The sequence below is a fragment of the Sapajus apella genome, unplaced genomic scaffold, assembly GCF_009761245.1.
Source record: "Sapajus apella isolate SASKATOON/1434 unplaced genomic scaffold, GSC_monkey_1.0 scaffold156, whole genome shotgun sequence".
In the NCBI taxonomy this organism is placed as follows: domain Eukaryota; kingdom Metazoa; phylum Chordata; class Mammalia; order Primates; family Cebidae; genus Sapajus; species Sapajus apella.
Genome location: NW_022437096.1, coordinates 2,204,925 through 2,229,265, shown reverse-complemented (window position 1 = coordinate 2,229,265; position 24,341 = coordinate 2,204,925). Strand labels below are relative to the sequence as shown.

The 24,341-nt window shown below is 56.6% G+C and overlaps 1 protein-coding gene across 15 annotated transcripts in view; it reads right to left on the bottom strand.

Annotated features, from left to right (window-relative positions):
* Window positions 1-195: 195 nt before the first annotated feature.
* Window positions 196-24,341, bottom strand: part of PPP6R2 (protein phosphatase 6 regulatory subunit 2) — a 108,400-nt gene continuing 84,254 nt past the window's right edge. For 5 of the 15 annotated variants that reach the window (XM_032266217.1, XM_032266225.1, XM_032266232.1 and 2 more), the window contains 17 exons: window positions 24,106-24,222; window positions 19,621-19,747; window positions 18,177-18,329; window positions 12,386-12,595; window positions 11,488-11,552; window positions 10,457-10,572; window positions 7,672-7,757; window positions 7,084-7,164; window positions 6,519-6,616; window positions 6,252-6,309; window positions 5,857-5,978; window positions 5,384-5,544; window positions 4,301-4,460; window positions 4,110-4,198; window positions 3,134-3,338; window positions 464-715; window positions 196-383 (listed from right to left, as the gene is read on the bottom strand). In XM_032266217.1, coding sequence (XP_032122108.1) covers window positions 335-383; window positions 464-715; window positions 3,134-3,338; window positions 4,110-4,198; window positions 4,301-4,460; window positions 5,384-5,544; window positions 5,857-5,978; window positions 6,252-6,309; window positions 6,519-6,616; window positions 7,084-7,164; window positions 7,672-7,757; window positions 10,457-10,572; window positions 11,488-11,552; window positions 12,386-12,595; window positions 18,177-18,329; window positions 19,621-19,747; window positions 24,106-24,222 — 2,149 coding nt within the window. In that variant the 3' untranslated portion in view covers window positions 196-334. The remainder of the gene's footprint in view (window positions 384-463; window positions 716-3,133; window positions 3,339-4,109; window positions 4,199-4,300; window positions 4,461-5,383; window positions 5,545-5,856; window positions 5,979-6,251; window positions 6,310-6,518; window positions 6,617-7,083; window positions 7,165-7,671; window positions 7,758-10,456; window positions 10,573-11,487; window positions 11,553-12,385; window positions 12,596-18,176; window positions 18,330-19,620; window positions 19,748-24,105; window positions 24,223-24,341) is intronic. The other 10 variants (XM_032266220.1, XM_032266228.1, XM_032266218.1 and 7 more) reach the window with 9 other exon arrangements.

Here is a 24,341-nt window from a genome sequence, read left to right as displayed (position 1 = left end):
TGGGCCATCAGGTCCTGGTGCCACCTCAGGGTCCTGCCCCCACCCCCCACCCCAGCTCCTGCGGCTCCTGCAGGCAGAGGTCGCGTGCCTGAGACCTTATTGCTGTGCTCCGGGCCGGGGGCAGCTGAGGTGCACCCTCTGTCCTCCAGCAGGGCCCACTCGGTCAGGCAGGAGACGCAAGCTGGGCCGTCCAACTGGTTTCAACTGGCAGCTTTACCAATGCAGCATTTATTTCAAAATTAAATTAAATTAAAAAAAAAATTGCATCACCAGGTAGTTTTCTCGATTAGGATGCAGCCTGACCAGGGCGGGCCGTGGCCGGGCGGCAGCAGCATCACATGGGGCCATTTAAGGCAGCTCCTTCTGGCGGGGCGTCTGTCTTCCTGCGGGAATGGGGGCGGTTGGAGCCGTGCGGGCTTCGGAGCCTGTCCACATCCCCCACCCCCACACACAGCCTGCTCACCTGTCCTTTGTCACTGTTCCCAGGGTGGCCACCATGGCTGGGGCTGTTGTGACTGCCATGATGGGCCCTAGGGGGGCTGCCACGGCCACTGCAGAAGAGACTGCTGGGGTGGCTATGGGGGGGCCAGCCTTGCTCAGTGCTGTGGTGGTGGCCACGGTAGCCTCTGGGTGTGCAGCCACAGCTGGGTCAGCGGTCACTTCCTTTGGCACGGGGCAGGCAGGGTCTAACAGCTTGCTGTCAGCACACTCGGCCCTGTGTGGCAGACATGGGTTCTGGTTACGTGCATCCCCACCCTCAATGCCACCCCACCTCGTGCCCAAGGACCAGCAGGACAAAAAGGTCCAGGTGGCCCCAGAGCCCCACCTGTGGTCCCTCTCCTGCCTTCTGTGGGGTGGCCCAGGTTGTGCCCAGCTAGGCAGCTCTGCCACCCCAAGTTCCAAGTGCTGGGACAAGCTGCCTGTCCACCAGTGACCTCAAACCTCCTTCCAGGCAGTGCTCAGATCCTGCCTGTCGTCAAGTGCCTGAATTCTCCGAGGGCCCCAGAGGCTCCTGCCAGGCATCTAAGGGGCCTGCTCTGGAGGGGATCAGGCACCCTAAGGCCCAGCCTGGCTACGAGCAGCAGATGGGCCGTGTGGCCTCCTGCAAGGCGAGGACACTGAGCGTCGGACCCAGGGAGGGTTGGGGGGTGTGAGCACGCTCACCTGCAGGCTGGGCCGCCACGAAGGTGCAGGGAGAAAGTGGCAAGTTTTACAGACAGCCCGGTGGAAAAATAAGCAACTTATTTTGCACAATGATGTTCTCTGCTTTTCAAAGTTTTTCAGGGTTTGTTTAGGAAAAGTGGGTAAGGGTTTGTTTTCGAGGCGGAGTCTCGCTCTGTTGCCCCGGCCAGAGTGCAGTGGCGTGATCTCTGCTCACTGCAGCCTCTGCCTCCCAGGTTCAAATAATTCTCCGGCCTCACCCTGCCAAGTAGCTGGGACTACAGGCGTGTGTCATCACACGCAGCCAATTTTTTGTATTTTAGTAGAGATGGGGTTTTGCCATGTTGCCCAGGAGCTCAGGCAATCCACCCACCTCAGCCTCCCAAAGTGCTAGGATTACAGGTGTAAACCACTGCACCCAGCTGAGTAAAGGTGTTTTTTTCACTGTTGCTGAGACAGAGTCTCACTCTGATGCCCAGGCGGGAGGGAGCACAGTAGTGCGATCTCAGCTCACTGCAACCTCTGCCTCCCGGGTTCAAGCGATTCCCCTGCCTCAGCCTCCTGAGTAGTTGGGATTTCAGGCGTGTGCCATCACACCTGGCTAATTTTTGTGTTTTTAGTAGAGATGGGGTTTCACCATACTAACCAGGCTGATCCTGAACTCCTGACCTCGTGATCCACCCACCTAGGCCTCCCAAAGTGCTGGGATTACAGGTGTGAGCCACTGCGCCTAGCCAGGTAAGGGTTTTTAAGAATTTCAGTGACTAAACTTTAATAAGGCATTCCTTCTTAAAGTTTAGTCACCGTAATTCTTAAAAATTCCCAGGACTGCCAGGGGTCAGTGAGCAGGGCCCGCTGAAGTGTCAGACCTGCCCCACCTGTGGGGGGAGGATAGGACAGGTGGGGTGAATGCAGGCTGAGCAGCGTGGGTGGTGAGGCTGGGAGGTGCCCTCACCCACCTCCAGGCGGGCCCTTCCCAACCATGGAGCCAGGAGTGACTGGGAAGCACTGCCAGGTGTGAAAGGCACCCTGTCCGCTCCTAGAGTTCTTCCCCACTGTTGCCTGGACCTAGTGGGAGCTCAGGCCCCAGGGCCTTTGCAGAGCTGCTCCCTTGCTGGATGCACCTCCTCCCCACTTCAAGCCCAGTCCTACCTTCCCCCCCCTCACGCTTACCTGGCCCTGGCATCTACCCCAGCTGTCCTGCCCTCCTGCTAAACTCCCACCCCTGACCCCAACGGCCAGAAGAGGTATCTGTTCACTGACAGATTCCAGGGACCTTCTTCCTGTGGGGGGATGCATGGGGTTCAGCTTGCTGGAGGGGCTGGCTGGACTCCAGCCTCCTTACCGGGAGTACCTCCCTTTCCACTCCCCAGGAATGGCTGCTGGGGGCTCAAGGGAGTCTGGGCCTCTGCCCACCTGCAAGCTGCCTCCAGCTCTCAGTCAGGGTTTGGAGGCCCAAGTGCAGTCCTGAGGCCCCCACACCCCATACTGTCCTGCTTCCGAGGCATCTGGGAGTCAGAGGCCACCATGAAAGGGGAGCAGCAGGTGTGAGGCCCGCCTGCTGGAGTTAAGTCTGTGCCCCCCGCCCCGAGCACCAGGACTCCCAGATCCCAGGCGGCTCAGCCAGGCCCAGAGCCCCGAGAGGTGGGCTGTTCTCACCAATCAGGATCTGGAGTAGGGGCTGCTCCCTGAAGTCCCTGAGGGGGCTGTCTGGGACACTGAGGCCATGTCTTCTTGTCCTAACCACTCACAACAGAGAAGACAGATGTCCTGTCCAAGAAAGAAGCCCCCACACTCCTCCACTTCAGTGCATGGGCATCACTGCCCCAAGCCAGCCTCTGAAGGGTCACAGGCCATTGGGAAAGCAGTGGAGAAGACCCCTGGCCTGGCCTCAGCCTGCTCCCAGGGGAGCTGAGAACTGGGGACAGAGCCTGGAAGCCACGCCCTATGTACCCCCCGACACCCCACACACCTGCTGACAGCCTCCTCTGTCCTGGTCACTGCAGGCAGTGCTGGGGCCTCCCAGCCGGGACCCCTGCTCACAGCCTCCGCGGCAGTTGCTGCCTTCTGGTCCTCATCCCCGCTGTCAGAGCCGCCAGAGGAGCTACTGTCAGAGGCCAGCAGGGGGGCCTTCCTGGTGGCACACACATTCCAGGCACATGGGGAAGCCGGGCTGGCTGCAAAGCAGGAGGCCTGTGCTGTCCAGTGAGGCAGGAGAAGCCACAGCATGCAGCCACGCCGGCCACAGCGCCCCCACCCGAGTGGCCCGTGTGTAGCACAGACAGCCTCTTACATGCAGCACGTTGCCTGCACACGTGTGCCTGTGTGGGAACCGCCAGACAGGGCAGACAGGCTCTCACTGGCTACGCGATCTCCACACAAGCAACCCTGTTTCTCCCCCATGACACAGGGCCATGTGCCCTGGTCTCACACAAGGACGCAGAAGCTCAGGAAGGGGCCCGCTCTGCCTTGAGTGGTCCTGCCACAGCTCCTTCAAGCCTGTGACACCAGTGTTGGGAGCCAGCTGTCATCACCGGGAGTGCTCAGCCTTGTCTGGGGGAGCTTCTGAGACTGACTAGGGGGCTGAGGGCCAGGGGCTCTAATCAGGCCCCAAAACGGCTTCCTGCCAACATCCCACCCACACACGTCTCAATGCTGGGGTCCCAGTGCTGCTGTCTGGAACCCAGGGTGCAGACCTTGGCTGTGCCACCTGCTCAGACGGGGCTCGGGGCCAGCCCCATGGCCTTGCTGCCTCCCAATCTGCATGTGGCTACTCCAGTCCCACTGCCGTAACAAACCCCAACATCACCAGAGACCTAGCAGCACGTGGGCCTTGGCCACCTGCTCCCACTGCCCCCAAGGAGTGGGGCCAGCAGCCTCAGGACTTAAACTAGGCAAGGCCAGTCGACTGCAGGAGCCTGGGTGCGGCCTGCACTCCTCCTACTCACAGGCTTTCTCGGGGCCTTGGCTGTGGCTGCCCTCGGCATGGCTGCATTCTGTGTCCACTGGAGAGCTGCACCTGGGTCCTGACTCAGCGCTGCAGACAAGGACGAGGACAGAATCAGTCCTGGGGACAGGCACCTCCTGACCCAGACAGGCACCTCCTGGCACAGCCCCCTCCCGCCAATGCATCCGTTACCAGCAGAAAGGTTGGAAATCGGTGAACTTGGCCCAGCCTTTCTCCTCTGGAGCTGAGGTGCCAGCTGCCCACACACTGGAACCCACATCCCTCACCACTCCTGGGGCCATGGGCGTCAAGTTCGCTGGCTCATCAAACACTGCCGTCCACATGGCGCCTGCTGGGGGACAGAGACAGTGGTCAGGTGTGGGCAGGCCTGGGGTGCTGCAGGTAAAGGAGAGGTAGCTCCCCCCACCCCCAGGGCCCCACAGAGCTTGACAGGAACATGGGGCTGCTCCAGGAGGGAGGCCTGGCCAGTACCTATCAGCCCCTCAGAGAGCAACACAGGATAGCTCAAGGGTCCCGACAAGCCACTGACACCCATGAGGCATGTGACCCGGGGCTCAGTCAGGCGCCCGAAGGCCCCAGGCCTCCAGCAGGGCCGACACTGACAGTGTGGCGGTGGTACGACTGCCCTCCACGCTCTGTCCAGTGGGTCTGGCCAGGATGGCATCCGACAGGCTGCAGCTCACTCAGCACCACTGCCCCCTCCCTGGCCTCGAGGATGGAATGCCTTCCTCCTATCCAGGACGTTCCTGCTTCCCCACGGTGTCGCCCTCGCTCTGTTGCCCTCAGCTAAGAGTCGGCACCTCCTAATAGAGATCCTTGCCCCTCCCCAAAGTCCTGAGTGCCTCAGCACTGCCCTCAGGGCAGGGGAAGGCCAGGGGTCTTATTAGCAGTGCGGCCTGAGCGGACTGGCTCCTGCTAAAGATGTTGGCCATGAGGGTGGCGACCAGCCTGTGCTACTGTGCTGGGGTGGGCGTCAGGCCTGTGCCCTGATTGCGTGGGGCGGAGTGGATGATGGAGACTAGGTGGAAACCACCCACGAGCCTTGGCAACATGGCTGAGAGTGACCACAACCGAGGGGGCAGGGGCAGGAGGCCACCTTTCGCTGGCAGTGCAGCACAAACCCCTACCCAGGACAGCTAGGAAACAGCTGGGGATGCGGGGTCCGGGCTCCACATGAAGCCCACGACACCCAAGCCAGGGCACCACGTCCTGTCCCCGATACCCACGTCCCTGGCCCGTGGCCCACAGTGCCACCTTCTGAGTCACCCTCCACAGTGGGGGCTTCGTTCTTCCCAGGGGCTGGGGGGGCATGTGCCCCAGGCACGTCTCCATCTACTGAGCTCGCCTTCCTGTCCTGGCTTCTGCACTCCAGGCCGTTCTTTGAGCAGCTCTCTGAAGCATGGGGGACTCCAAACCTAGGGGAGATGCAGAGTCAGATGCCTGGTGGCCCAGACGGACACCAGTGACGACTCCAGGCTCGGGGTTGAGGGTAAGCACAGAGCGTCCAGAGTGAGGTGCACGAGTCGCTCCAGCCTCAGCTCTGGGCTCCTCAGGGTCACCCGGGGCCTCAGTGCTCCTTCTGCTGTGCTGGGCCCAGAGCTTGCAGGACAGGTGTGCTTGCTCTTTGAGACAGCGTGACAAACACCAGGGCAGCTGGGCATCCAACGGGCGTTCTGGGAGCTGTACCTCCTCCGTGGAGGCTTCGGCCAGGTGGGTGGGCCCCGTACCTGGCTCTGGCCGTCACCCGGGCGGCACAGCGAGTGTCACTGTCCTCCCAAATGTCCTCGTCCTCGTCATCAAAGGGCTGGATGTGGTCGCTGCAGCAGGCCTCAAACAGAGCTGCGCTGGGCTGCAGAGCAAACCGTGAAGGTCAGTTTCCAGAGGGTCCGTGGGAGACAGGAGGCCCTATCCCCAGAGGGCTCCCAGAGGGGCTTAGTTCAGGATGTGGGAGCCCCGGGGCTGGAGGGCAGGATGGGAGGGGCAAGAAAGGTGGCTGTTCCCAGGTCCACAAAGGGGCCTCTCCCAGCCCCACTGCGCAGGCCCACGACAGACCCAGCCATGGCACAGCCTGGGCTGCCTGGGAAAAGGCTGAGGTTGTGGCCCCACAGTCCCGCTCGCTCACACTGTCCTCGTCAGCATCGATGTTGAAGTTGATCTCTGCAATCCTGTCAAACGGGGCGCTGCAAGAGCAAGGGGGATGGCCTCAGCGCTCCTCCCGCGGTGCTCATCTGGGGCCCTCAGCACCCTCACACAACTGGAGCACTTGCTGTCTCCTGGGGAATACCAGGCCACACTCCCAGCAAGGCCTCAGGGAGCTGCCTCCATGGGACCCCAGCGGCGAGGAGGGAAGTTGCACCTCATGCAACAGGGGGTGTCCAAGTAGACTCACTTGATGTTGTCATCCTGGTCTGCAAACTCCTCATCATTGAAGCCAAACTGATCCACGAAGTTGGCCGTCATCTGCTGGATCTGGTAGTCAGAGAAGGCCTGGGAGGGGAGGGAGAGGGGAGGGGGGGGGGAGGGAGGGGAGGGGAGGGGGGAGGGAGAGGGAGGAGAAGGAGAGGGAGGGGAGAGGGAGGGGAGGGGGGGGGGAGGGGCGGGGCATGAAGCAGGCCTTGGGCCTGGAGGCTGCTCTTTGGGAACCACAGTCTCTTTAGTTGTTCAGAAGCTTCTCCTCCAGCAGAAGTGGGCACTAAACTCTGACTTTTCGGGGCTCACAATTCTACCAAAACAGGCTGTGTGCTCACTGCAGTCACATCTGAGATGCGCCCCATGTTCTGACTTTCGAGTCCATCTGCTGTGTCTTCAGTGCTCTCATCAAGGTGAAGTGACTCTGGGGTTCTCCCCTCAGACCCACCCCCATACGTGCCCCCTCTCCCCTTTGCTAGTGAGATGCCATCAGAGACTCCGGAGGACCAAGCCCGGCAGGGTGCAGGTGCCGGCCACGCCCTCACCTGCTGAAGGGACAGCTCGTTAGGGAAAGCACCCTCAATGTCCTCGTCCTCACTTGAGGAGTGAAGGTGGTGAGTGCTCACCTAAAACACAGGCCAGATGGGATGGGCGTGTGAGCCAGCCCAGCACCCCAGACCCCGCCCAGCCCAGCGCCCAGGACCCTGCCCAGCCCAGGGCTCCCAAACCCCGCCCAGCATGGCCCTTATCAGACCTCTGGGCCCAGGAGGCCGTGCTGTGTAAGGAGGTGCCCAGGTGAGGCCAAGGCCCCATGGCAGCCCAAATTCCATGTGCAGGGGGCATGTTGTGGGTCTCAGGCTAAGGAGCCCTCTGCCAACAAGCCCCAGCTCCTGGAGTGGGAGGGAAACCCAGGGCCAACACTGGCTCTGCACAGAGGTCCTCAGAGAGCCAGCCCTGGGTGTGGCACAGGACAGGGTCTGTGTTACGGACATCAGCCCAGAGGACAGAATGCACACTTGCAGGGTAGGCATGGGTACCCTTGTGCTAGAGCAGGCAGGCGTGCAGCCGTTGTGCCTCAGGGCAAAAGCAGAAGCGTCTGACGGCATCCCAGCACCGTGCCCAAGCCCCCTCACCAGGTCCACAGTGTTCCTGCGGTTCGTCTCCGTCAGCGTCTCCTCCACGAAGCTCTCCCAGCGGCCTCGGCAATCCGCAGGAAGCCCTGCAGGGGAAGAGCTGCCTGGTGAGCCCTCGGGGACCCTGTGCCGATGGTGCAGGGTGGCCAGGAGCTCTGGCAGCTGCGTCCTGGGTGCAGGAGGATGGGGCGGTGCCACTGTGGTCAGCCCATCTGGGGGCCTGAAGCGGGGGCCTTGCTGGATGGGAAGGAGGCAGCACAGCTGGTGTCCAGAAGGGCCTGGGGCCACAGCGAGACTGAGGTGCAGGAACCGTGAGCAGGGTGTTTCTGCCCTACAGAGACCCCAGTGGGCATCCGGGCTCCGAGTCTGTTGGGTGGAAGCCCACTCTGAGGAACTCCCAGAAACACAGAAGCCGTGGAACAGAATCTGAGAAAGCAACCAGCTTCCTTCACCCTGCCTCACAGGCCCAAACTCAGCAGCAGCCCACAGGCCTGGGAGTGTCTCGTGTCTGTTTTTCTGGGGAGGTCATGTGGGTAACCCCCCATATAGGCACTGAGGAATGAGAGCTAAGCGGAACCCTGGCACAGTTAGGGCTTCAGGAATATCTCACTTTATAGTGTTACTACTCAGCTGTTTCCTTTTATATAATCCTTTACATAATCATATATTAGTTTATAGAAATAGGGCTTGAAGTCTCCCTTTATATAATCCTCTATATATAATCATATAATAGTTGATAGTATGAGTGCCTAAAGAACATTTCCCTATATACATACTTATAATTACATCTTAGTTCATAATCGGAGAAATGCCTAGAGTGGACACAGTACAGAGCATGAATTAAGGAATAAGCAGGTTATAATCGGAGGAACGCCTGGAGCAGACACAGTGCAGAGCATGAATTAAGGGAAAACAGTTATACCAGGACAAGAATCCATGGCCCAGGCGGCAGCGTTCAGTATCGTAAAGATACCCGCTGTGTGGCAGGCTTGGGGCGAGGGCCATTCCTCCTGATAGAGGAGTTGTAGGACCTTGCTCCAGTTCTTGTGGAAGGCTGCCCTTGGACCGGCAATCCACCTTGGTGACTGTGAACTTTATCAGCTCTTGCTACTGTGCTGCTCGAAAAGCATCTTCCCATAGAACCCATTGGAAGCTGCCAGAAGGTGGCGGTAACCTTGACAGCTCTGTCACTGCTGTGTGACTTAAGGCATCCTCCTATAAATCATCTTAGAAGCAGTTTGCCCATAGATAGAAGTATCGCACACTGCACCCCCTTACTGCACACGGCCCTTGCCTTCGTGGGAACAGGCCCCTTGCCGCGCGTTGTCCACCTCCCGGCCTAGGTGACCTAATGGGGGTGGACCCCTTGTTTTATTGCTCACGACCCTATCACTATTCCTAAAGATGATTTCACTCACTGCCCTGCCCCCTAACCTATACACAATAAATACTCATGCTTCTGGACATTCGGGGCCTTGCCAGTCGCTCGCCAGCCTCAGCTTATAGATGGCGTGGCCCCCCAAGCCCAGCTGCATTTTCCTTGTACTTCTGTGCCCTGTCTCTTTATTTCTCGGATCCTGCGCCTCAGCACAGCATAAGGCTCACCCCACGACTCTGTGGGGCACTTAGCCTTACATCGGGCTCCCAACGTGCCCTACAGGTCAGAGCCCTGGAAGGGTTCATCCACAATCCGGAGATTGTGGGGGATGATCCAAGAGCTTCCTCCTTGCCCCTCGCCTCTCTAAACTGCCCCCCCTGGGGAGCTGTCCTTGGCCTGTACCTCCACCAACGTTTTGCCCTCCAGGATGTGGGGAAGCTGTTTTGATGATGGCCAGCAGGCCTGACCTCGCCAGGGGCTGACGGAGCCCAACCCAGGAAACCCCTCACCCTATGGTCCTGGGGTGCAGGGGTGAGCATCCAGAACTTCCTCGCCTTACGCCGTATAGAAAGGAGGGGCCGCGGCTGGGCCTGCCTCTGCCACGTGTGCTGCGCCTGCACCCACCTAACCCACTGAGCTCTTAAGAAACAGGGTGATGGGCCGGGCGCGGTGGCTCAAGCCTGTAATCCCAGCACTTTGGGAGGCCGAGGCGGGTGGATCACGAGGTCAAGAGATCGAGACCATCCTGGTCAACACGGTGAAACCCCGTCTCTACTAAAAATACAAAAAATCAGCTGGGCATGGTGGCGCGTGCCTGTAATCCCAGCGACTCAGGAGGCTGAGGCAGGAGAATCGCCTGAACCCAGGAGGCGGAGGTTGCGGTGAGCCGAGATCGCGCCATTGCACTCCAGCCTGGGTAACATGAGTGAAATTCCGTCTCAAAAAAAAAAAAAGAAACAGGGTGCTACCTGCTCCTGAGTCGTGTGCCACCACATCTCACACCAGAGTGACAGTGTGAGACGCGCCAGCCACCTGAGTACAGAGTAAAGCTGGCACATGGCCGGGAATGCCGGCACCCAGGCAGGACTCCATGAGCTGCAAGGAGCCTGCCCTAACGGCTTCTGCACATCAGCTCCAGAGCCACCAACTGCCCCTGGCAGGGACTGAGTCCCCTGTGCCACACGCTGACGCCTGGCAGGGTCTCCACAGATGTCTGCCGACAGAACTGACACGAGACCCGGGCCCCAGGAAGAGATCTGGTGTAGGAAGGTGAGAGGACAGAGAGGACTGCACAGTCTGTCAGTGCAGTCAGCACCTCCTGACGGGCGGAGGGCAGCCTCAGGCGGCAGCTCCTTCAGGGCCCCGGTGCCCGCAACCGGCAGAAGGGTGACCAGGTGGGGGGCTCACCTCGGATGACCTCGCTGATGTGTGTCTGCACAGGGCCCCGCTCCAGGTTCTGCACCACCGCGTTGGCAATCCGCGTGAGGTGGCCCATGTTCCCACGCCTCATGCCACCCGCTGCCCTGAAAGCGATGGGCACCATTCAGGGCGGCCACCTGGCCCCGACCTTGCCGGATCTGTGACCCGCAGAGCCACGTGGCACAGGCCTCCAGGTTCACTTCCAGAGCAAGTGCCCAGCCCCTGCCCAGCACCCACACCCCCGGCCCTGCCTCCGGGATGCTTCTGTTTGAGCAGCACCTGCCAGGTGCAGCAGGCTCATCCCAATCTCACTACCCCAAGTGCCACTGAGGATGGATGAGGAGACAGACACTGCTCTCACCCCATTCTACAGAAAAGGAAGTGGAGGCAGAAAGGCCGTGGCGTGGCCTAAGCCCTGCTGGAGGCAGCAGTGGCGCAGAAGGTGAGCCCACACTGTCAGCTGCAAAGCTCAGGCTCAGCACCCCATGGGAGGCACAGGTGGGCGAGACCTCAACACCGGCTCAGCCTCTGCTTCCCCGCAGCTGCACTCGGACTCCTCCCAGCTCCCAAGAGTCCCTCCTCACATCACCCAGAGCCAGACGGCTCCCAGCAGGACAACCAACGAGCAGGACACGCGTCCTGATCAGAGGGAACACCCGTCAGGCAGAAGACACGGAAAAACCCAAGGAACGTGTCCCCCAGTGCGAGTGCTGACGGGAACCCGTGCGAGGGCAAAGCCTGGGCAAGCCAGCCGGGCAGAGGCCAGAGCAGGGGCCTGATGGGGACGGGACCGCGTCCTGTCTGCTCCCTGTGTCCCCTCCCCAAGTAGCATTTGCAGCTGTCCGCCCAGCAGGGAGGGCCCCTTGTACAGCGGCCGCAGAGCGTGGAGCTGCGTGGCACACCCGACGCTGCACCCAAGCCTGCGGTCCCGCACGCAGCATCACCCACACCTGGGTGACGTGCGTCTCCGCATCCCTGACTGACCAGGCTGGGTCCCTCTGTGTCCGAGCGGCTCTTACTGCGTGTGGTCGTTGGCTTCCCAGGCCTCTAGGATCCTCTGCACCAGGCAGCACTTCTGGAACAGCTGGGGGCAGGCAGCGCAAGGCAGGGTTTGAGGGAGGCACGTGCTCTCCTCCACCCATCCCCAGACTGGGCAGAGCTGGATGCAGCCACGGAGTCTGTGGGGACTCTGCCCTGTACCTGCTGCACACGCCCAGCCCCAGCCTCCATGGTCCTCACCAAACACCAGAGGAAAGTGCTGCTCGGGCTCATACTGCTGAGCACCCTGAAGATGAAGCCTGAGAAAAGGACCCTCTCCCTTCTCCAATCCCTGGAATTGCCCCGGACCCTGTCTCCCCCTGGGCCTCCTCTCTGTCTCTCCACTGCCCCCCACTCTGGCCACACCCCCACCCCTTCCTCCGTGTCCAGAAGGAACAACTATGGCTGTCAGCACTTTCTCACCTCCAGGCCCTGACACAGACCATTTCTTGTACCTGGGATGTTTTTCCTCACACTGCAACATGCCTGTGGCCTTGCTATCTGCGTGAGGGTCCCTAGTTGGCCTGCATGTCCCTGAACACCACCCTCCCCATCATGTGGCTCCCATTACTGACACTACTGGCCCCTGGCGTTTATTCCTTGGGCCTCCAGCTGCAGGCCAGACTGGACCCAATCCACCCAGTGCTCACTCCTGCCAGCCCTGCACAGAGAAGGCACCCAGGACCCCTGCTAAAGGCGGGTGAGAATGAGACCCGCAGGACCCACTCAAGCCCCATTGTCTATGAGTCTCTGACTAGACACCTGGGGACCCTTTTCCAAGCCCTGCCTCCGTGACAGCTGCACCCGTCAATGCTGACATGGACATGGTCTGAGTGGGGCGCAGCCCGTGCCGACAAACTGGATGCTGCTGGGACTCACATGGGTCACCATCGTGTTGTCAGGGGGACTGGTAGCAAGCTGGCGGGTCTCCAGGCTCCGGTTCTCATTCTCATGCGGAGGCTCCACCCTGCTGTCGGATCCGCTGGCTTCTGTTCTCTCCTCACGGGCAGCATGGGAGAGAATAGCGGCTATGCATAGTTCCACTTGGAAGTGCAAAAAGTTATTCCAGGTGTACTTAAAAAACAAGTCCTGGATAGACAGAGGACAGAAGACAGTTCTTAGATGGTTTTCTCCGGCCAGCTGAACCACAAAGTAGAGGGAAACTCTTCCTAAAGGTGGCTCCTAACTCCTCAGGAGCCCAGTCTCTGGGCAGCCAGGAAAGTTTCAGGCATTTTCCTGAGGCTCATCTCTGTTACGGAGCTTCTTCAAATAGCCACTGAGCACTTCCATCTTCTGCCTGTGGGTGTCTTTCTGTCTCTGCTCCAACCCACCCCAATGTGAATAATAATCTTCTTTCTACTTTCTGTGGGTTTGTTCTTTTTCTTTGTTTTTTTTTGTTTTGAGATGGAGTCTCGCTGTGTCGCCCAGGCTGGAGTGCAGTGGCGTAGTCTCGGCTCACTGCAATCTCTGCCTCCTGGATTCAAGCAATTCTCCTGCCTCAGCCTCCTGAGTAACTGGGATTACAGTCACCTGCCACCATGCCCAGCTAATTTTTGTATTTTTAGTAGAGATGGGTTTTTGCCATGTTGGTCGGGCTGGTCTCGAACTCCTGACCTCAGGTGATTTGCCTGCCTCAGCCTCCCAAAGTGCTAGGATTACAGGTGTGAGCCACCACGCCTGGCCTCTTTTGTCCTTAAGTTGGAAGCTTAACTCATTGATTTGTACCCTTCTCGTCCGGTCTGTCTTTAAAAGGCTATACATTTCTCTGTATATAATCAACTTTAACTACATTCTATACATTTTACTATGCAGTACTTTTATTATCCTTCAGTTATAAGTATTTGAAAAGTTCCTTTATAATTTTGTCTTTCTCACGAGTTATTAGAAGTGTGTTAGACTCTCAAGCACAGGAGGATTCCACCCAGAATGGGCAGGCTTGTGCACATCATCCATCACACAAACATGAGACTGTGAGGTGCACATTCAGACAATCCCCAAGGGAGGCCACACCTAAGCAGCATGGGCTAAAGCCCAGAGGAGGTTCTTTCTGGCCACCTAGGCACTCCCCTGGGGGACAGAGGTGGCTGAATGAGGATAGCTGCTGTCTCTCACCTCCCATGTAGCCTCTTCCAGACCAGGACAGACAGGAAGACATAGGTCTGACCCACTTGCCCCCCACTGCCACCTCTTACACTCCAGGGGCCATGGCAGCCTGCGCCCCAGACCCTCTTCTGCCCCCATGGAGGAGGAGTACTATATGGACACAGACTGGGGTGAGCTGTACATTCCTTCCATACCAGGATATGAACTTCGGCCCCTTGCTGCACACAGCAGGGATGGAGCTAGAGAAAGGAAGGAGGCTCATTTGCTTGATGTACTTCTCCACAGAAACCCAGTCCCAAATCTTGGCTTCACCTTTCTGCCCACGTGACCTTGAGCAACCTTGGAGGAGGCTTCGCTGTGTTACCTCATCTACAACGTGGAGTCAGACCTACCCCTCAACAAAGAAAAGCCCAGACCAGATGGCTTTGCTGGTAACTTCTACCAAACATTTACTTGCTGGTGGTGGTTTTTCATTTCCTGGCAATGAGGTCTACCAAACATTTAAAGAAGAGTTAACACCTGTCCGTCTCAAACTTTTCGAGTGGAGAGAACACTTTCTAATTCACTCTATGAGGACAGCATTACCTTGATACCAAAGCCAGACAAGGGCACTACAAGAAAACTACGATATTCCTTATGAACACTGATGCAAAATACTAGCAAATCAAATTTGCATCATATCAAAAGAATTATACATCAGGACAAAGTGAGATTAGTTCCTCAAATGCAAGGATGGTTCAACATATGAAAATCAATCAATACACCACATTAACAGGATAAAGGACAAAAGCCAAATGATCATATCTTAATTCACACCAAAAAAAACCTGATAAAATTCCACATACAGCCAGGTGGGGTGGCTCATGCCTGTAATCCCAGCACTTTGGGAGGCCGAGGCAGGTGGATCACCTGAGGTCAGGAGTTCGAGACCAGCCTGGCCATCATGGTGAAACCCTACCTCTACTGAAAATACAAAAATGGCCAGGCGCGGTGGCTCAAGCCTGTAATCCCAGCACTTTGGGAGGCCGAGGAGGGTGGATCACGAGGTCAAGGGATCAAGACCATCCTGGTCAACATGGTGAAACCCCGTCTCTACTAAAAAAACAAAAAAAAATTAGCTGGGCATGGTGGTGCGTGCCTGTAATCCCAGCTACTCAGGAGGCTGGGGCAGGAGAATTGCCTGAACCCAGGAGGCGGAGGTTGCGCTGAGCCGAGATCGCGTCATTGCACTCCAGCCTGGGTAACATGAGTGAAACTCCGTCCCCAAAAAAAAAAAAAAAAAGAAAATACAAAAATGAACTGGGCGTGGTGGCAGGGCCTATAATCCCAGCTACTCCGGAGGCTGAGGCAGGAGAATCACTTGAGCCCAGAGGCAGAGGTTGCAGTGAGCCAAGATCACGACACTGCACTCCAGCCTGGGCAACAAGAGCGAGACTCTGTCTTAAAAAAAAAAATTCAACATAAATTCTTGATAAAATACTCCAACTAGGAATAGAAGGAAATGTCTTCCATATGATAAAGGCACCTATGAAACGCCCATAGCTGACAACATATTCAATGCTGAACGACTGAAAACTTCTCTAAGATCAGGAGCAAGACAAGGAGGCCCACTCTTGCCGCTTCTATTCAATCTTCTCTTAGAAGTCCTAGCCAGGATAATTAGGCAAGAAAAAGAAATAAAAGGCATCCAAATGGGAAAGGAGGAAGTCAAATTACTTTTGTTCCCATATATATATATATATATATTTTTTTTTAGAGTATGTATTTCTTTCCTTTTTCTTTTCTCTTTTTTTTTTAAGGGAGAGTTTTGCTCTGTTGCTCAGGCTGGAGTACAATGGTGCAATCTCCACTCACTGCAACCTCCACCTCCCGGGTTCAAGCAATTCTCCTGCCTCAGCTTCCTGAGTAGCTGGGACCACAGGTATGTGCCACTATGTCCAGGTCGTTTTTGTATTTTTAGTACAGAAAGGGTTTCACCATGTTGGCCAGGCTGGTCTTGAACTTCTGACTTTGTGATCCGCCTGCCTTGGCCTCCCAAAGTGCTAGGATTACAGGTGTGAGCCACTGTGCCCAGCCTAGGACAGTCTTTTCACCAAGTGCTGTGAAAACTGTTAACCCCATGCAAAAGAATGAAGCTGGACCCTAACCTTTCACCAGATACAAAAATTAATTCAAGATGGACCAAAGACCTCAGCATAAGGGAGAAAACATAAAACCTGTTGAAGGAAGCACAGAGGAAAAGCTTCACGATGCTGGATTTCGCAATGACTCTTCCGGATATGACACCGAAAGCACAGGCAACAAAGAAAAAAAGATACATTGGATTTCATCAAAATTTAAAATTTGCATGTCAAAGATCATCATCACAGGAGTAAAGGCTGGATAGCTGGTGGCTCATGCCTGTCATTCCAGCACTTTGGGGGGCCAAGGCTGGAGCATCGTTTGAAGTCAGGAGCTCAAGACCAGCCTGGTCAACATAGTGAGACCCCATCTCTACAAAAAATTTAAAAATTAGCTGGATGTGGTGGTGCATGCCTGGAGCCCTAGCTACTCAGGAGGCTGAGGTGGGAGGGTCCCTCCAGCCTGGGAGTTCAAGGCTACAGGGGGCTATGATCACTGTACTGCAAGACCCTACCTCTAAAAAAAAAATTTTATGTAAAAAGATAACCCAAAAAAAAGAAGAAAATATTTGCATATATCTGATAAAGGATTAATATCCAGAATATATAAAGAACTTCTACAACTAAAAAAAACCCTCAATTTACAAAAATGGTCAAAGGACTTGGATGGGCATTTCTCCAATGAAAACATACAAATGGCCAATGAGCACATGAAACGCAGCTCAACATCACTAATCCTGAGGGGAATGCAAATTAACCCCACAAGGAGACACCATTTCACATCCGTATCAGGACGCCTATTATCAGAAGGAGGAAAACAAGTGTTGGCGGGGATGTGGGCGAGGACGTGGAGGAATGGAAACCGTGCGCACTGCTGACAGGAAGATAAAATGGCGCAGCCACGTGGAAAAGCTCGGCTGTTCCTCAAGAACTAACCACAGAATTGTCATATGACCTTGCAATTTCACTCATAGGTATTTATCCAAAAGAATGGAAAGGATGTTCTTCCTTTCAGGTATTTCTACACTCACGAATACAGCAGCCTTATTCACAATAGCCAAGGGTGGAAGCAACCCAACTGTCCACGATGGACAGAATGTGGCTCCCCCCATATAATAATTATTCAGTCTTAAAAAGGAAAGAAATTTTTTTTTTTTTTAAAGACGGGGGTTTCACCATGTTGGTCAGGCTGGTCTTGAACTCCCGACCTCAGGTGATCTGCCCGCCTTGGCCTCCAAAGTCCTTGGATTACAGGCGTGAGCCACCACGCCTGGCCGGAAAGAAATTTTGACATACAGTACAATACTGAATGAATCTTGGGCACATAATGCTAAATGAAGTCAGTCAGTCACAAAAGACAATACTTTATGATTCCACTTATAAACTGTACCTAAAATAGTCAAATTCAGAGACAGAAAGGAGAACGGTGGTTGCCAGAGGCTGTGGAGAGGAAGAATGAATGGGGAGTTAGTGTTTAATGGAGAGAGGATTTCTGTTTGACAAAATGAAAAAGCTCTAGATATGGACAGTTGTAATGGCTACACAAGATTGTGAATGCACTGAAGTATACACCTCAAAATAGTTAAAACAGCAAAGTTTATGTTATGATATTTTACCACAGTATATATATAAAAGAGAGGAAGAAAGTGGAAGAGAGAGTTCTTCTCAAGAGGGAAAGGAAGTAGGTCTTTTATAATTGCTCCCCTGATGCAGACTGGGCTCTGACAGCCAAAGCAGAGCCCAGAACTTCTCAACGCTAACAGAACCTCTAGGCAGACAGCACTTCGGGCCCAGCGCTGAGGCTCACCCTGGGACTAAGCCTACAGGGAGACTCCGGTAGAGCCCCAGAGCCAGGCAGAAGAGGGGGGCTGCATCTGCCAACAGGACCCACTAGCGTAGTGCCCCTTGCTCTCAGGGGAGCAGCCCTCGTGCTCTCTGCAGAGGAGCCTGCTCCCCTCAGCTAGCACTGCCCGCCGCCCATTCCTCTCCTCAGATACCTGGAGCATCTTGCAGGCCACCTACCGGATGGAGAAGCACTGCCTACTGGCTTTGACAGAAACTGCCAGGGTGACCTTCCATTATGGAAGACGGGAGCTTCTTTTTTAGCATGTTTTATACCTAATAACCACTGTGTAAGTTCTATGCTGTTTGGTCAGAACACAAGGAAGGAGGTAGATTTCACCCACCAAGGCTAGAAATCTGCCGTTTTCAGGCCAATTCGACAGAAGCCTCATCACTTCCCACGAGTCTACTGCGGCGGAGGCATGCCCCACTGCTGCTCCAGGCCCCACCAGGGACCTGTGCTCCAGCCTTGGGACTTGGGACTGGGACCTCCCCTTGGCAGAGCTTTGTCCAAACACCGGGGCCCTGCTCTGCTGCTCCTGACAAGTCCACAGGCTGTGCCGGGCGCACTCACTGACATGCAGGGCTGGCTGAGGGCCACTTACCAGCAGCAAGTCCATGGTGTTGAGCCGGCAGAGCTCCTGGTTGATGCTGGGTGTGTTTGTGTGCAGCAGTGCTGCCATGAGGCGGGCGCCATGCAGGCGGGCATTCCCCAGGGGCTCCTCCAGCACACCGATGGTGGTCAGGATCGCTTTCTTCTGCAAACACAGACAGCACCACCTAGTTAGGCCCGTGAGCAGTGACACCACTGCTGAACTCTCTGGGCTCATGCCCACCACTCCAGGGCTGGGGCCCAGCCTAGGGGAGTGAGGTATGTGGTGGGGGTTCCTCAGGGAGGGCTGGCTGGCTGGCTGTCAGAAGAAATGAAAGGATCAATGGGGTAAAGGGCCCGCTGCTCCCCTCAGGGCCTCACAGAGTGCTCCTAGGATGCTCATGGGCACTCCAGTCTGAGCCTGCAGGGCTAAAGAGCTGTGCCCCTCGGTGGGTGAGATGTTCAAGATGGGGCCAGCAATACCAGTCAGAGGCCAGAACCCACGATGCCTCAGTGAGGATGCCCATGGGGCACCCTCCGGGGACACGACTTCAGAACAGCAAATTAACAGGTGTCCTGTGAACACTTTGGGGAGACTGATGGGAGCGTCTCCTTGGATGGGACTCAGGTCTCTTCTGATCCCCCACACTCAGCATAATACATCTGCCTTCTCTTCACTGAAGACTCCAGGCTGACAAAACAGAATCCCGGCCCCCACGAAGCTTACTAGTGTCGCAGGTGGATCTTACCAAGGGGGTGAGTGAGAGGAACTGAGCTGTAGGTCAAGTGGGTGCCATGCAGCAGGGGTGGGGCTGTGTCTGGGGAGGGTGAGACAGGATGTGGGGGCAGCCTGGCTGTGTCTGGGGAGGGTGAGGTGGGATGGGGGGGCAGCCTGGCTATGTCTGGGGAGGGTGAGGTGGGATGGGGGGGCAGCCTGGCTGTGTCTGGGGATGGTGAGGCAGGATGGAGAGGCAGCCTGCCTGTGTCTGGGTAGGGTAAGATGGGACAGGGGGCAGCCTGGCTGTGACTGGGCTGGAAGGAGCCTTTGTGTGCTTCACCCTCCTCAACAGGACCCACGCATCGACCAGTGCTGCTGAATGGGGCAAAGGGCCTCCCCTGCAACCCCCTGGTCCCCTCTCAGGAGCTGAGCATCCCTTAGCTAGGTGTCCCCAACTTGGAGGCTAGGCCTATGGTGAACTCAGGGTCAGCTGCCTGGGGAGGCTGTAAAATGTACAACTCCCAGGCCTCCCTTGCAGATCGAGGAGGGGAGCAGTCCTGAAAATGTGTGTTTTGGCATCTGCCTGGTGCTTCTCAAGTGAGGTGTGGGAATGGCCATCTTAGAACACATTCCCTCCACACACTGCTTCCTGTGGGACAAGCTGTGGGTTCCTCTCCCTGCACATCACCCTCTCCTGCAATGCCTCCAAAGGCCCTCGGCAGTCACCACGGCCACTCACCTTCGGCGGGTTGAGCAGGAGCTGGTGGAAGTCCTTCAGCCGAGGCTCAATGCCGTGTAGCACGCTGCTGCTGACAGCGTACGATCTTTCCAGTCCCTGAGAAAAGGAGTCCACCAGGCCCTCTGTCCTGTGGGTGAGGAAAGCAGATGGAGACTGGCGACACCAGGGCCCTGTCCAACTTCACCAGCGACTCAGTGCACCATCATCTTCCAGAAAAAGCTCTTTTAACTTTCCCAAAAAGACATCCTAGAGGAGTGCAACTACTCAAGGTCTCCACACACGATTTGGTGACGGGTACAGGCAGAAGAGAAGGGCCCTAAAGGCCTTCAGGAAAACGCTTGCTTGTGACATCCAAGAACATGAAGCCAGGGCAAGCGACACAGGGCTCACTGCCCAGCAGCCCCCAGCACCAGCCAGGAGGGCTGCTTTGAAAAGCGTCACTGCTATCCCTGTATCTTCACTGTTCCTGTGTGGTGGTGTTTTTGAGCCAGTCTGACTCTGTTGCCCAGGCTGAAGTACAGTGGTGCGATCTTGGCTCACTGCACCTCTGGCTCCCGCATTCAAGCAATTCCCCTGCCTCAGCCTCCTGAGTAGCTGCGATTACAGATGCCTGACATTACGCCCAGCTAATTTTTGTATTTTTAGCGGAGAAGGGGCTTCGCTACGTTGGCCAGGCTGGTCTTGATCGCCTGACCTCAGGTGATCCACCCGCCTCAGCCTCCCAAAGTGCTGGGATTACAGGTGTGAGCCACCACGCCTGGTCCCTGTGGTGTTTTCAAGCAAGTATTCTGAGATATTTTTTAAACACTCTTTCCAGTTGTAATACATAATCACATATTTTTAAAAGCAATATGCAAAATAATTTTAAAAATCAAAGACAGCCAGGTACAGTAGCTCACATCTATAATCTCAGCACTGTGGGAGGCACAGGTGGGAGGATCCCTTGAGCTCAGGACTCTGTGGCTGCAGTGAGATATGATTGTGCCGCTGCATTCCCGCCTGGGTGACAGAGCAAGGCACTGTCTGAAAATCATCATCATCATCACAATAATCAAAGAGAAACAGCTGGCTTATCCCTATTTTCCTGGTTTTTACATGATCCCCTCCATTATAAGCAGAGTTGAGCTTGGCCCTCAGAAGTGACCCAGCTTTCCTGGGTTTATGAAGATTAAAATATCAATATTCCAGTTGCCCAACTAGAGAAAATGATAACATTATAACTCTACTTTTGGTTAATAAACTAACAAATATGTATGAGGTAGTACGAGAGGGAGGGCGGGCGGGGGGGGGAGTCCTAACAATTTCACTACCGAGGTTAAGTCAATTTCTTGCCATTGTTCTATTGTGCCTTTTTCTTTCACTTTAAAAAAAGCACAGGCTACCGGTGTCGGGGGCAGAATGATGTTCTGCCCAGAACTTGGAAATAAGGGTACTATGGCCACCATGGGAGAGTCAGACAGCATCACAGCTCATGATGGAACAGAGCCAACAGAAACGTCCTGCAGACATCAGGTTCCTGCTGGCATGTGGGGAATCTGAATCCACAGATGGGGTTCAAGGGCCAGCAGGAGGCCAGGAGGGAAAGTGGCAGAGAGCACTGATGTGCTCCTTTTGGGACACATCCTACAGGGTCTCCCGGGCACCTGGCAGGCCAACCCCACCCCCCGTCCCAACGCCTCCCTCACAGACCCTCCACTCGGCTGTCTTTCCATTTGCGCCTCATGGGCGTCCACCTCAGAGTTTCAAGTGCTTCAATGGCTCTGGCAGTGCCCAGTCTTCTATGACCTGTGAGGGCAGGACCAGGCCCCACTGTGATCCAGAGCGACAGTTTCAAACACTTCCTGAAATTTCCACCTGGGGTTCAAGAAGCGTCTCTAGCACCTATATCCCCAAACTCAACTTTCACCTGAACTCACTTCTGCTACTATCTAGTCTGTCTCTGCCCACTCACTGTCATGCCTTGGCAGGCCTCCGACAGCTGCACCTGCACTCACAGCAGTGTGGGGTCACAGCAAAGGAGCTCCTGCAAGCAAACTCCATTCTCCCCCGCCCACATATTGTCCCACGCTTGTGTCCACACTGGGACCCCCTCACTGCCTCATTCAGGAGCTGTCTCTGACCATATGCGGCCTTTCAGGGAAAACGTCCCTGATCTGTGAGGCTCCATCCACCAGCCCATGTGGGTCCCTTCTTGTGAGCCCTGGGGCACAGGGTGCATGTAGACTGCACTCACCACTCTGCACCACCCCCACTGTCTACATACTGACCTCCTGGGCCAGGCTGGGAGCAATAAAGGGGAGGGGCTGTGTCTCAGTTCTCTGTCTCCTAGGGCCTATGTCAGTGCACAGTGGATGTAGAAATGACACCTGATGAATGGGAAAGTGCAATGGAGGCCCGTCACTTGGGAACAAAGTGCTTAGCATGACGCTTAGCAGGTGGTGCTGGCCCATGGGTGCATGGGGCTTGGGAGACAGCGGTAAATGGCACACCCCCACGCTGTGAGGGGGAGTCTGCATGGGAGATAAACACATACACACATAACCGTGTGCCAGAGTGAAAACCCTGCAAAACACACACACACACATACACACACACACACACATGCACACACTCGAGCTGTGGAGACTTGTCGGAAGAGTCCTTGGGGAAAACCTGCTAATCACAGCTGTCCCACACACGCCGACACATGCACCACCACCTGTCCCACACAGGCCGACACGTGCACCGCTGGCTGTCCCACACACACCAACACGTGCACCGCCGGCTGTCCCACACAGGCCAACACGTGCACCGCCGGCTGTCCCACACAGGCCGACACGTGCACCGCCGGCTGTCCCACACAGGCCGACACGTGCACCGCCGGATGTCCCACACACGCCGACGCGTGCACCGCCACCTGTCCCACACAGGCCAACGCGTGCACCGCCGGATGTCCCACACACGCCGACACGTGCACCGCCGGCTGTCCCACACAGGCCGACACGTGCACCGCCGGCTGTCCCACACAGGCCGACACGTGCACCGCCGGCTGTCCCACACAGGCCGACACGTGCACCGCCGGCTGTCCCACACAGGCCGACACGTGCACCGCCGGCTGTCCCACACAGGCCGACACGTGCACCGCCGGCTGTCCCACACACGCCGACACGTGCACCGCCACCTGTCCCACACAGGCCGACACAGCCAGCTGTCCCACACACGCCGACACGTGCACCGCCGGCTGTCCCACACACGCCGACACGTGCACCGCCACCTGTCCCACACAGGCCGACACAGCCAGCTGTCCCACACACGCCGACACGTGCACCGCCGGCTGTCCCACACATGCCGACACGTGCACCGCCGGCTGTCCCACACAGGCCGACACAGCCAGTTGTCCCACACACGCCGACACGTGCACCGCCGGCTGTCCCACACAGGCCGACACAGCCGGCTGTCCCACACACGCCGACACGTGCACCGCCACCTGTCCCACACAGGCCGACACAGCCGGCTGTCCCACACACAACGACACGTGCACCGCCACCTGTCCCACACAGGCCGACACAGCCGGCTGTCCCACACACGCCGACACGTGCACCGCCACCTGTCCCACACAGGCCGACACAGCCGGCTGTCCCACACACGCCAACACGTGCACCGCCGGCTGTCCCACACAGGCCGACACAGCCGGCTGTCCCACACACGCCGACACATGCACCGCCACCTGTCCCACACAGGCCGACACATGCACCGCCGGATGTCCTACACACGCCGACACGTGCACCACCAGCTGTCCCACACACGCCGACACGTGCACCGCCACCTGTCCCACACAGGCCGACACGTGAACCATCACCTGTCCCACACAGGCCGACACATGCACCGCCGGCTGTCCCACACGCGCCGACACATACACCGTCACCTGTCCCACATGCACCGACACATACACCGTCACCTGTCCCACACAAGCCGACACATACACCGTCACCTGTCCCACACACGCCGACACATACACCGTCACCTGTCCCACACAGGTCGACACATACGTCACCTGTCCCACACACGCCAACACATACACCATCACCTGTCCCACACGCGCCGGCACCGCCACCTGTCCCACACACGCCGACACATGCATCATCACCTGTTCCACACACGCCGACACATGCATCGCCAACTGGCCTCAACAAGCACCTTTGCACTGGAGTGGGAGTACCAGTGACAATGAGGGTCCAAGGAAACTTGAACGTCAACCTTTTAACAAGGGGAGTCTATCCATGTTATGACTTGCATAATCAAAAATTAAAAACACAAACCACATGATCCAGACTACTCATGTGGGCTGCCATATCACTGAAGTGTCGAGTTCAGCACTGTATGATTTCTCCTCACAAGACTCACCCTACCCACTTGGTTTCCAGCAAGGTGAGTAACACCCGAGTCCCATATCACTGTAGCATCGAGTTTGGCTCTATACAATTTCTGCTTGAGAGAGAGACTCACCCAGCCCGCCTGGTTTCCAGCAAGGTGAGTAACACCTGAGTCCCGCTGACGAGGCAGCTCTCCGTCCTGTCCCCGTCAAACATGTTCTTCAGAAGCTGCTCCACACAGTCCTGCCTGCTGGACACACACAGAGGTCACTGCCTGGCAAAGCAGACACACACACAAAGGAGGCAAGGATGGTTCTTCTTCCCCATGGAGAACCCCAGCGAAACCCTAAACCTGCTCAGGCTCAAGGC